Source organism: Pygoscelis adeliae, unplaced genomic scaffold (genome assembly GCF_000699105.1).
Source record: "Pygoscelis adeliae isolate BGI_AS28 unplaced genomic scaffold, ASM69910v1 Scaffold353, whole genome shotgun sequence".
Classification (NCBI taxonomy): Eukaryota; Metazoa; Chordata; class Aves; order Sphenisciformes; family Spheniscidae; genus Pygoscelis; species Pygoscelis adeliae.
In genome coordinates this window covers 1,372,991-1,386,233 of record NW_008824445.1, presented here as the reverse complement: position 1 = coordinate 1,386,233, position 13,243 = coordinate 1,372,991, and the positions used below count along the sequence as shown (strand labels likewise).

Genomic DNA, 13,243 nt, shown 5'->3' with positions numbered 1-13,243 from the left:
AGGCTGTGACAGGAGAGGCAGGCATTGCCCCCATCCCACCCAAGTCTCCAGAGCACTCCTGGTAGCCTTATCTCTTCCCACTTTCATGGCAGGGGAAAACAAACCCCTCATCCTGGGACGCACACAAATTCAGTTCTATCATGTGGCAAAGCAGCTTTAAAACTCTTCCTAAACAGTCAGGGACTTCTCGTATATATTAAATCAAAAGCCCAGGCTCCTGGCTGCTGTCAATTAGCATGGCTCTACCAGATGGCTTCAATGGAGACACACAGATTTACAGCAAGTGTGGATCTAGACAGAAATGCTGTAGTTGTGACTAACGAAATAGTTGAAGCAGGACCCTGGGACTGGAGACGCTTCCTGAATCCTCCCCCCCCCAACTATCACAGACCCTGCATTATGCTAGCCTGTTGTTAAACACATCATGCCCTGCCTGAACATACTTTCCACATTTCAACTACTATCACATATATGGTACAGAACCTGGAGCACTGGTTCTTCTTCTTCGCTATAGTACGACAGCACATTACGATAGGCAGTACGTCAGGTGTCTTCCTCTTTCAGCTTTAAAACCCCACCGTGTTGCCAATGTGGAGGTTAGCTGAAGTCCATTAGTTGATAACTCAGGAACTAAAAGACATCAATAACAGGCATGTATTAGTAAAAAAACAGCAGAGAAAAACATTTTATGTGCTTCAGGGATGTTATGCTGCCATTTAATTTGCTTTGGGAAAGTGGCCGCGCTGACTGCCCCCGAGTCCTGAAGCACGTAAGAAGCTGCTGCTTAAGCCTCTCCCTTTGGCCAGCATGTGCTCATGTTGGCAGTTGTATGTGATTATCAGCGTTTGCAAAGTGATTATTATGGCACAGACAAGATAAAGAGTAAGTCAGAACTGTAACAAATGTCCATGGTAATCTGCAGGGTGTGTAAAATGCCGTATTTGTGAATGGCAAGCATCCAACCCAGTGTTACAGGCTGCAGTCAATGGACTCTATGTGCGCAAGCCTCTGAAACCACCCACTTTGGAGGGACTCTACAGAGACTATTTTTTCCAATTTAAATATAATGACAAAATACTGTCACTGAGATCTGACACATGGCTAATCGTCAATGAAATCTTGCTCCCAAGGAGGCATCATGTGTGTATTGGCCAATGCTACAATGATCATCACTGTATATTAAAATTAATTTTTCCAAAGGGCAGGTATTTCAAACAAACTGCCTAAGTCTGAATCTACAGACAACAGAGAACTATACATGCAGTCAACAAACAAAAAGCAAAAAATAGTTATTATTTCAATGAATATTGAAACAATGAATAAGCTATAATTTTCCTATTCATAGCAGAAAAGCTCTGCTCCTCTTTGGGAATGTTGAATCCAATCCAAGTTGCATTAATACAGGAGTGTGTCTTTTAACAAAAATTTACATCACTGTTTTTGAAAAGGAATTGCAAAAGTTTCTCATGGGAAACTTTGATTTCCCCCCCCTTTTCATTTCAATGAAGACATGTTTTTCTTTCTTGAAAAAAGCACTTGAGTTTTTGGAAAGGAGGTGAATTAGGAATGTTTTCATTCACTGTGGAATACTTTTCTTAGACAATGCAGTGAGATAGCAAGACCAAGACAGACATGCACATGTCATCATGAAAATACAGAGCAAGATGAATTCTCCTCACAAGGTTTTCTCTCAGTAGCCAACTGTTTATGTTAGATGGAGATACCCTTGTCTCTTCTGATCCTATAAAGCCTCAGCTGCCAAAAGTGAAGAGCAAAGTCAGGGTGCCTGGACTAGAAACAGTGATTTAGTAATTACCCCTTTCCTCTCCAGCCAGTGCTGTACCAGTACACCAGAAAGGGCTCGGGAGCACTGCGTTACTGGAGATGTCATTCTTCACATGTGCTGTTAACAGGGGCTGTTCAGCACATTAACAGCCTTCTTAAAAATGCACTTTGAAAAATTATATTCTGTGCTACCATGGTGTATTTTTACTCCATACTATCTTTCTTGTTCCTCTGCTGTTGTATTTTGCAGCTCCGTGCTGTAAACGCCTTTTTCACCTCGGAGACACCTGCGTTTTCCCAGGAAGATATACTGATCCCTGAGGTGTGGCTGATGCATCACTGTGCTTAGCTTGTAAAGTAGCTTGGGGTCCTTTGGGATATAGAGTGCTTTGTATATGTCAGTTGTGATTCAGTGAAACTTGCTTCCATCTGAACCTACTGTATCAATCAGAGAAGCAACATAATTAATTATGACAGGGCTGCACAAAAGTCGCACACATCAGAAGCAAGAGTCCTGGAGTTGTTTGTGCTGATGGTAGGCATGAAGATGAACAAGATGAATAGTGACACTGCCATGAACTGTGCCTGACTGCTGTCTTCTCCTGCCATCCATCATCATCACCACATGTTGGGTAGGAAGGGGAAGCGGTTCACAAAAGAAGGGTCGGAGCAGTGAAAAACTTCCATACATCTCTATTCTCCTCTCTTAAGAAAGCGGCTTAAATTTTGTTTCAGCTGTTAGGCAGTGGAGGCAGTACTTCAACACAGAAAAGGCAGAAGGAGCCCCCTCCCCTCAGAAAAGAGAGGTTAATTTGTCAAGCCATGTAAAGCATTTTAATTACAATTTGTATAACATGTATAAATAAATATTACATTCTTTCAGTCTACAATGCATACTAGGCATATCTTGTTAAAATGTCCATCTATGTTACTGGGTGGCAGGATTGATTTTGTCCAAGTAAAAAAACCAAACTACTGAGTTTAGTAGTAAAAAGAAAAAAAAGAAATACATGGGTAATACAGGACAATGCAAGTGCTTCCGGCTAACAGTCAGGACATAATACTGCTTTCCAAAAGGCTGGATATACCATCTTCCTTTCAGTTACAAAAGGGTTTGGATGACAGTGGTTTCCTCACTGTATAGATTTTGATCTGCGTCCTCCACCAGTGTAAACTGGCATTGAGTCAACACAGTTCTGCCAGTTTACACAATGAATCTACGACTCCGCTTTGTATTTGCTTCAGATTCATCACTGGTTTTGTATTTTTTTATTCAAAACATCAGCTTTACAATCTAGTCTAAAATTTTCAGTCTTAGCTGGTCCAATGACAAAAAAAAAAAATCTATAAAATAGCTCCAGATATTTCTTGATCTTGCTTCAGCAATATTTCCCTCCCTTCCTACAGTCAGTCCAGAGGCCAGCTCTCCCAGTACAAGGAAATAAAAGTCTGGGGACAATGAATGTCTTTCTGCCCATTCTTCTTCTTAGCTTTCGGAGCTTGATGGGAGCTGGTGACATTAGAATAAACAGAAAAGTACAGAACAAAATTATGAATTCATGGACTTGGCAAAAAACCCCCAAATCCAGGCTGTACATATTTGGCCTGTGACGGTCTCAGTTCCAGGTACATTTAAAATGCACCAGCGGGGCACTCCCATCGGTTGTTACTTCTAAATGCTAAGATAAAACAGCACCTTCTTCCCTTGGTGAAACATGGGAACTTTGGTTATGGAAATTTAAAACAAACAACTAAATAAACAATGCAAACCTGAAAGTAAAAAGAATACTTCTTCCAAACAGGACACATTTCTAGCTAGGGTGAAACAATGGAGGCTTAGGCTTTCAGAAGAGACACCACATGGAAATTGTTAGTCAACACTTATCCCCTGAATTCTTTAAATGACAGGAGATTTTTTATAGCTCACTTAGAAACAGAATGTTCTTGGTCCACTGTGAACTTAGTGAATTGAAAATTTTCCTGTTTTTAAGATATTTAAAATAAAAATACAAGAGGGAAAATTATTCTGTTTCAACTTACAAGACAAACAGAAAAGTAAAAATAAAAATACCAAGTAATTTCTTCCTCCTTCATATGTAATGCCAAAGACACATCTTCACTTCAAATGAAGGAATAAAAAGAAACAGCTTGAGTAACAATCTAAAAAGTCTCCTTGTGGGTCATATGTCCATAGTTGTGATGTTTTATTAGAAATACAGACAAGTTATTGTTTGTCTCTTGCTTATTCTTTTCATGCTCTTATATTCTCTCTTTTCTTTTTACAAATATTTTTGGTACTTTGAAACATTACTATCATTATTATTTGTATGACCCATAAAACAAATTTTCACAACCTCATCTTGCCCAGTTCATCATACTGGTCATACCATTTCCTTGTCCCTTTCTTGCTATTTATATTCCACTTCCTAAATCCATGAGTAGCAGAATAATCGCTGGAAAAACAAAACAAAGTGAAAAACAAAAACAAACCATGGACAGTTTGGCAAATTTCTTTCCCTGATTATAAAAACTGCCTCACCATTTCTCCTGGTGATTCCTTCCCCTCCCCCTCTTCTGTCCCAATATATACTGTAGAACTGAAGGCATCAAGGTGTGGTTAAACCCAAAAAACCAGCAAGGAGCTACACTTTGTCTTTGAACTTCTCCATGTAGTTTCGTATTTCTTTGGAGTCCCCCAGGTCCATATCCTGGCACACCCACTTAATGTCGTCGTCATTGCTACTTAGGATTGAGTTGACAGTAGGACAACCATCGTCGGGTGGGATGGTAGTGAATGTCGTGAATTTTACCCGCTTCCGTTTAGATGTCGGCGAATGTAAAGGTTCAGATTTCTGTTCCTTTCCAAGCTTGCCCCCTGAGTCAGCACATCTATGAACCTGGCTCTGAATGTTCTTCTGAGCACTGCCATTGAGGAGCTGGTTGCTCTCCTCACAACTCGAGCCTCGGTCGATAATAGTTGTGTGCTCGTCCTGCTGAGGTGATCCATCTGCTGTGTTCTCCAGCAGTTCTGCTTCATTTCCCAGCCAGACCCAGTCATGGGAATGGGTCACGGTGGCCTGTCCTTCCACCAGAACCTGCTTGTGACGGTACTTCAGTGCAAATGTTGCACAGTTTATTAGGAAGACTAGTATTGCAAGGCAGAAGACCCCTAGCAGAGCATACATCCCGATCTCCAAATCGCTAAGGCCCCTAGGTGTCTGCACCAGGTCATTTTCCTCCATGCCTGCATTGCCTTTTGGGAGGTCTACTTGAGCAGGGAAGTTGGTGAAGTCTATAGGAATGTTCTGCAGCTGGCTATCATCCGAGAGTTTGCCACCATCCAGCCTATTGTTTTTAAGTACTTTATTTTTTATGACGGATTTTGCTGTGGTGCTGACTTTCCTGACGGTGCCTTCCTCTCGTTCTGCTGAAGAGCTACCATAATATCGTCCATCCTGGCCATACCGTTCCTGATCTGACACTTTGTGCCGCCGGTCGCTAGCGTGGTTTTCAATCTCATCAGCATCATAATCTCCACCTGTATCGGAGTCTGCATCATTCTGGCCAAACTTGACTTTGATGTTGCCATTCCCCACAGCCAGGACACTTTTCCTCTTGGACTTTTGGCAGGCTTCAGAAATCATCATGTCCACCTTGATTAACGTGCCCTGACCTTCACCTTCTGCTGCCACAACTGGCCATTTTAAGGCAGAGTTCTGGTGGATTGAGACAACAGCTTCGTCTAGTGATACAGCAGAAAGGGAGAAGTCCTTAGAGTCATAAATGTCCAGCGGAGTAACAGAGCTGTCGCTGAACTGAATCCAGGTGCTTACTACAGCTTCCTGAAAGGAGAGGGATATGGTTAAAGACAGGGTCTTAAATAAAACAGCTCAGCCCATTGCGGCTCATCAATCTCTCAGCTCTGAACGGCAGCTGGAGGAAATGGAAGACAATGGCTCTGCACTACATTTAAAGCAAACTAAGCTTCAACTGATGGGGCAGAAAATTGGTCACATTTTTCACTAAAGGTTCCACTGTTATCCTTCCTGCAAATGTTTTGCAAAAGAACATATAAAATAATTGATATGAGATGTCCGTAATACCAAATTACCCATTAACACGCTACAATTTACATGATTTATAAAGAAAGTCATTCCTGTCGTACAAAATCTGAACGAGACAAAGCAGAAAAATTACTAGAGGCACTTGACAGATCACGTATTTTCCTCATGTTCCCCATGCACAGGTGTCACAGGGAGCTGTCAGATTAAACAAGGCATAAATATCTTAGCAGGCATGAGGAGCTACCACAGTATCTTGGAAATGGTTGGAGCAGAAGATTCACCTCAAAGAAAGAGACTCATGGAACAATTGCCATTTTGCAGGAGAAAGGTTTGTTTTAAGTAAAACACACTTCATCCTTGAGATAATTAAAAAGTCCACCGCATTTCTGTGTCAAGGAGAGGAGGATGGGGATTCTGGTATGATCTCTACAATAAAAATACAAATGGCCTCGTTTAATTGGACTGTCTCTGTTCTCTGCAGGTAGCACTGTTAGAAGTCATCATTAGAAGCAAACACAAAGCTAGAGGTCAGCTCTTTGCCATTTGAAATCCCATCCAGATGATATAGATATTTACTTCTCCACATCTCAGTAGCTTTCTTTGCAGGAGATTTCTTTATTTTTTCATTTGCTCTATGTCTTGCCTGTTTAACCAGCAGACATGCAGGCAGATTGCCGGAGTGCAACTTCACACAAAACCGAAGTTCTTTTCTTCCCAGACTTAAACCGCAGATGGCCCTAATAACTTTACACTTGGGTACATCAGAACAACTGGGCTGAAAATCACTATCAGGGAAAAACATTGCCACCCTGTTAACGTCCAGTCATAATACAAATTTACAACCTAATATGGTTTTCAATTGGCTACAATTTGTTACGCTATGGTTATAAACAAAGGGAATTGCTACCCTTCTAGTTAAATTTAAAGCTTTTCAGTGGTAACAGCAAGGGGCATTTAGCTGTGCAGAAGGTTGGACTATACTGAATATTTGATTTCCAAAGTGCTATCAGCAAGTTCTTGAGGGACAGAAAGAAGAAAATTAAGTCGTGGCACAACAGGAAAGAAGGCAAAGTTCTTGGCGATTCAAATGCACTTCCAACAGCTGAAACGGAGCCAGGGTAGCTCAGAAGCTGGGAAGGGTGAACTGCGTAAGGAAATTAAAACAGCCGATCTTTCATTAGAGAAACAGCCCTGAAATGGCTGAACAGACAGAAACATAAAGCTGCAGGGCACAGCTTAAATTTATATCATAGAAATCTATAGTAGAGCAAACCCAGCCATGGGAAAGTAAAGGATTTTTTTTTTAATGGATATGTGTAGAGAGAAAAAGATGCATCTCCTCCGGCAATTCAACACCCTGTTGCCTTCCTTCTCCCTAAAACAAGAGTACAGCCTCGCGTACCATGGGGGATGTGTGTAAGATACACTGACTTTTTATCAGCTATGGAAGGAAAAATCACCAGCATTGTTTCAAGCATATATCACAACAGGCTTGACACTGTCTGCCAGTGGTGCTCTCTTTTGGAGAGCAGAATGAGAAAATAATTGCAGAATTTTGTACAGTTAAAGTTGGAAATTATGAGACCTGTGCCTCCTCCCAGCTCCGCTGGGGACTTCCATAGTTCCACATCTCTACAAAAGGATTTGCATTACTAAATCCTTTGTGCATTCCTTAATAGCCAAACACAGCATACCTAGCGTTGCAGAGCCCCAGGTCTGATTATGGCCCTTACTATGCAAGTAGGTTTTACTGGTGGCAGAAGAGCACCTCTGAGGGATCTGGGGTCTCCGTCCAGACGTTGGAGAGGAACACGTATGAGGAGCCAGATATTCTTCTTTCCTGTCTTCTTCAAGATATCCACATCCCTGTTTGGTTTTCTTATCTTGACGCCTTTCTGCTTTACCAGGCCTCAGGCACCTTTCAGGTTAAGAGGTAGCCAGCATAGAAAAATTCAGCCCAAATGGCTAGAATTTGACAAAGTTATAAGCAACTTCAAAACCATTTTTATTCTTTACACTATTTCTCCACTATTCTGCATTCCTGGTTTTACGAAGCAGAGATAGAGAAAAATGAAATGGCAGTCAGCTGAAATTTGCAGGCACACATGTAATTTACTACAGATAACAGAGGCGTGCAATAGCTTAGCCATTATTTTCAACCAGCATTGACGTTTTTTTATTTCCAAGAGACCCTTTTTTCACAGGAAGAACCAATTTTATCACAACACAACGTTGTCATGCTTATACTATGGACAACATTAATTAAAAGGGAAAGAAAACAAATGAGAGAAAGAGGGAGAGAATTTCAAATCCTGCCAAAGTATATTGTATCAGCCCAAATACTCTGTTTGGCAAGAGATCATCTCCTCTCATTCACATTGTTAAAGGAAAGCTGAAGGCAGGGGAAGGAAGTGAATTTCCCAAATGATTATAAATTCTGAAAAGCTAAAAAGAAAAAAAGAAAGCAAAAAGAAATGATTTAGTACCATGTCCTTCAAAGAGCTGTTTCTGCAAATCCTACGTACTGCATCAATAAATCCCCTCCGAATCTCTGACAAGGTCCCCTAATTACTATCAGCAGATGAAGATGGATTGGAGCCTTCCTACCTGCAGAGTTGCTGCCCCTAGTCTGATGCCCTCAACAGTGAGGTCACAAATGCTTGTGATCATTAATTATCAAGCATAAACAAATAGTTTGAGGGATTATCTGGCTCTCCAGTCTTTCTTTCCTCCACTTTTCCTCTCTCTTTCACCTCTGCATGCACACACACACACACGTATTCAGCTGCACTCTCAGAACAAATGAAACACAACTACACATTAGTGCCAGTGTCTCTTAGAGAACAGGATGATTTATATGGTAACTATGATGATGTGAAGTGAGTCAGATAATGTACATTAGGTCATGTTAATGACCGCAAAATCCAGTCCAGAGGAGATGAAGAAACTGCTTCCCACAACCACTGCTGATTATCAAATATCATGCTTTCCCATAGCACATAAAAAACTTCCTTTACCAAGACACATTTTGTCTACATTTTCCCTTGTGCCTTTGCTGTTCTCTTCCTCCATTCCAGGTATAGCTACACGCCAGACCAGCAAGTTGGCCAGTTCTTCTTGATCTGCTGCAGTTCCACCACCTTTTCCGGCCTTGAATTACATTGCTGCTTATCAGTCCAAAGATGCCACTTGATAAATCTTCTTGGAAAAACTTGCGTTTTGCTTTTTGTTAGTAGTTTTATCTCCCTTTGTCCTGGTTTCAGCAGGGATAGAGTTAATTTCCTTCCTAGTAGCTGGTACAGTGCTGTGCTTTGGATTTAGGATGAGAACAACCTTGATAACACACCGGTGTTTTAGTTGTTGCTAGGTAATGCTTACACTAGTCAAGGACTTTTCAGCTTCCCACGCTCTACTGACTGACCAAACTGGCAAAGGGACATTCCATACCATGTGCCGTCATGCTCAGTACATAAAGTGGCGAAAGCTGGCCGGGGGGGCCGCTGCTCGGGGACTGGCTGGGCATCGGTTGGCAGGTGGTGTGCAATTGCACAGTGCATCACTTTCTTTGTATATTATTTTTATTATTTTTATTACTATTATTATTACTACATTATTATTGTTGTTATTATTAATTTATTTCAATTATTAAACTGTTCTTATCTCAACCCATGAGCTTTTCTCACTTCTACTCTTCCAATTCTCTCTCCCATCCCACCAGGGTGGGGAGGGAGTGAGTGAGCGGCTGTGTGGTGCTCAGTTGCCGACTGAGGTTAAACCATGACACCCTTGTTATCCACTTGTTATGTTTAGGTGGGTAAAACAAAGGGGAAATTAGCAGGGTACAGAAGTAACATGGCACTAATGGAAACCAACAGTCCCAGAGGAGCTCTGTATTGCCTGACCTGGAATACTTCAAACCCTGCCGTATGAGTCACCACAAACACTATTGTTTGCTGGCTATGTCTGTTCCACCTAGATAAAACAAGGAGGCTCACACTCCAAAAGGCAACCTGAATGCAGGAAGCAGAGCTAGTTTGGAAGCTCAGTAGAAAGCCCATCATACAGAGATCTAATGAGTCCCACTGTGCTGGGACTCGCACGAGTTGCCTGTGAAAATCTGGGAGCCACAGTGATGATTATGTTGCCCTCTACATACATGCCCATCATACAGCATTTGAAAGTCTGCTTATCTTAGGATGTTCCACTGAGCCCATCTGTAGCATCACAGTCAGTGATTACAAAGTGTCCTTCAATACCTCCTCAAAAAAGCTGGGATCAGCTTGATACCAAGGCATGCTATCTTGTATTCTTCAAGCAAAAAATAGGGGAGTAAAGTGTGTAGGACTGGTTGCATTTTAGAGAATTCTGCTGCTTAGAAACACAGACGTGAGGACTGATCAGTATATTTTATTTTATTCCATACCCAGAATAAAGAGGCCTTTTCATGGTCTTCATTCACTAAAGCACAAATAGAAGTATTTGTGAATAAGCCCTCAAGTGCTGGGGTCAGCTGCAATAGTCCAGGAGTGAGGCAGGACACCAAAGGAAAGAAATGGATGGCTCGATGGTTCTGCAGAAAACAAATACATCCCTCCCTCAAATAAAGGCAAGGGAATACTGTTCTCAGCAGCTTCTATTAGACCAGCTCTGATTGTTCTATCTGGGGACTTGAATGCTGAAATGGGTTTCCCTAGCAATTTTATCACATGAAATATCAAAGTATTACATGTGCATTTATTTTTAAGCCTGTGGCTTGTGTAGTAAAAATTGGGCTTGATCGTTACGACGTGGAAATGAAAGGCAGCCAAGACTCAGATCTTAGTTCAAACCATGCATTCCCCTACTGTGTATTTCTTTCTCTCCTTTTTGTCCAATCTGCTAATGTGACATTCCTTTCCAGTGGGAATTTGCTTGTATTTGCAAGGGAAGAATTCAGATCCTTATCTAACAAGACATCCTTTCTCCCTTTCCCATGCTGCTTAATTCCTTTGTCATATTTGTGAGCCATTACATTGCTCTGTCAGTTTAAAGAAGATATAAATACAATTTAAGTGTAATTTATACTGCCAGAATGGGTTAATGAATCCACACCATAAAAATACTCCTGACACCTGTTACTTAACTGTGAGATGTCAGTGAACTTCCAGAACTAGTTTGCATGAAGGACATAAGCTAAAACAGGACATTATTGTGTCAATCCAAAAGGCAGGGATGTGCAAGCAACTCTAGCTTGTCGCCCTGATTCAGGTGGTGCTGAGCACCCTCACCTTCTATCAGAGTGAGAGCTGACATCTCAGAGGACACTCCCTGAGGTTATGGATGACCTCACAGGGTTGGGTCTTGTCGCTGATGTCAACAGGAGCTACACATGTGAAAGAGAAGAACTTGGCCTTTAGAAAGCACTAACATTGCTTTTTTTCCCCTAAGAAAATGTCTGCAATTTTCCAGTAGCACTGAGAGATATATTTATACACACAGTTATTTATTAAAGGCTTTCTTCTTTCTTTCTTTTATTCTATCTGCTCTCCCATTTCAGTTCATTAGACTACATGCAATACCCTACAGTGATGAAAAAGCTATGATATGACTGTGAGTTTCCCTGCAGAGCCAGCTGAAATGTAAGAGTCCTTGAAGCTTACTCAGATCAGAAAACACTTAAACACTGTAGGCTTTCTTTTATTTACATTTTGGAGAGGCCTTTAAGATGGCAGTGTTGATTTTAACAACGGTCAGCAAGCCAAATGGAACAGCTTTTCTACCTGAGCAGATGGCCACTAAAAATAGACTGCTCACAGCCACTGATTCCAAATTTTCAGAAGATATTTCAACTTTGATATTTAAAAGTTGGTCAACCTGCATTTATTTTTAGGCACCTAAATCACTGATCCACTTTTCAGCGCCAATGAGCTCCCCATTGATTTAAAAAAAAAGGAGTTATGGGCTCAGCATCCCTCAAGGTCACCTCGTCACCTCAGGTAATTAGTTGCCCAACTATAGATAAAGATATCTAACTTAAGGCACCCAAGATAAAAAATTTTAGCTTATCTTCTTTAGATTGCTAAGTATTTGGAGAAACTGCCAACTTTTCAGGACTTGTGTTTTGGCTGTTTTGTGGTACTTATGCAGACATGGTGCGGTCACTATAATCAAGGAACTAACCTAGTCATTATATTCATTGAAAGAAAGTCACAGCAAAACCACTAAATTCATTCCTACGATATTGAAAGATGTGTAATAGCACAATCTGTATAATGCTTTACGCCTTCCATTGCACTATACAGATGTACTGCTTAATCTGGTAGGGACAATATCGTGCCTGCCAGAGCACCAATTACCCAAGGACATTTGCTAATCTGTGTTGAAGCTTTGCTACTGAAGGTGCTGAAGTGGAGCCAAGGAAAACATTTGACTAAGAACACACTGACTGCTTTTTCCATATAACAATGCTGAGACATACACAACCATTCCTGAGAAAAATAAAACCTTCAGCTATCTTAGCTGTTATTTTGTTTCTCAGTTGCATCAACAAGGTTTGTATGAGTTACTTGGGCATTTTTATAAACTTGTTTGAGAGGAAAAGACACACCTAAATAACGAAGGCCTTGCAACACTCAAGTGTATGCTTAGTTCTGGGCTGCCCCTTGAAAAAAACCCTCTTTCTAAAGGGCTTGATTTTCAGAAAACACTCAGCACTTGCCTTCTGAAATTCCAGCTCAGTAAGGATCTCAGCTGGTATAGTCCAAATCACGAGTCTCTTCTTGCAAAATTTAGCCACAAGCATTCCTACATTTGCATTAATTCTTCTAAGGGCAAGTGACTTAAATCCTTCATTCAAACTGCAAACGAAAGGAAAAGATGTACGTGACTCGATAGACCACTCCTATGCTAAGACTATTTCCCTCAATGCATTTTCTAGTGTGAAATCTATTCCTGTCTTATTTTTTTGGTGATGCAAATGCAAAGTCCTTAAGGTCTCTTTTCAACAGCCTTCCTTGGGCAAGCCCTGTCTATAGGCTGAGTAAGATTTAGGCCTGAGAACAAATGAGTGGCTTACAATAAGGTAGGAAGTGAATTGCACAGTATGTGGAATTGGATCAGGCCTCCGGGATGAAGGCACTGCCAAAGTGCCTCAGTAACTAGGGACTGTGCTCAGGTTCCACAGCGGCCTGGCATGACCATGATCAGAACTGCGAACACTCACAATGCTTGAGCAGGATCTGACCCTCACAAATAAATGAGGAGCGATGCTCCCAGTAAAGCCTTCTGTTGGGAAGCAGGCAGGATACTTCTCTTTCACCTGGTGAAGAGGAGGTGGTGGGAAGACAAGCAGAGGCAATGGGGGTGGGCAGGCTCCAGACTGGAGGAGCTGGAAGGAGAAGCAGAGGCTGAAGTGG

The 13,243-nt window shown here is 41.4% G+C and overlaps 1 protein-coding gene across 1 annotated transcript in view; it reads right to left on the bottom strand.

The window, feature by feature from the left end:
• Positions 1-2,676: 2,676 nt before the first annotated feature.
• TMEM132C (transmembrane protein 132C) overlaps positions 2,677-13,243 on the bottom strand; it is a 228,134-nt gene continuing 217,567 nt past the window's right edge. The window contains exon 10 of the mRNA XM_009320962.1: positions 2,677-5,627. Within this exon, the coding sequence (XP_009319237.1) occupies positions 4,428-5,627 (1,200 nt within the window). The 3' untranslated portion in view covers positions 2,677-4,427. The remainder of the gene's footprint in view (positions 5,628-13,243) is intronic.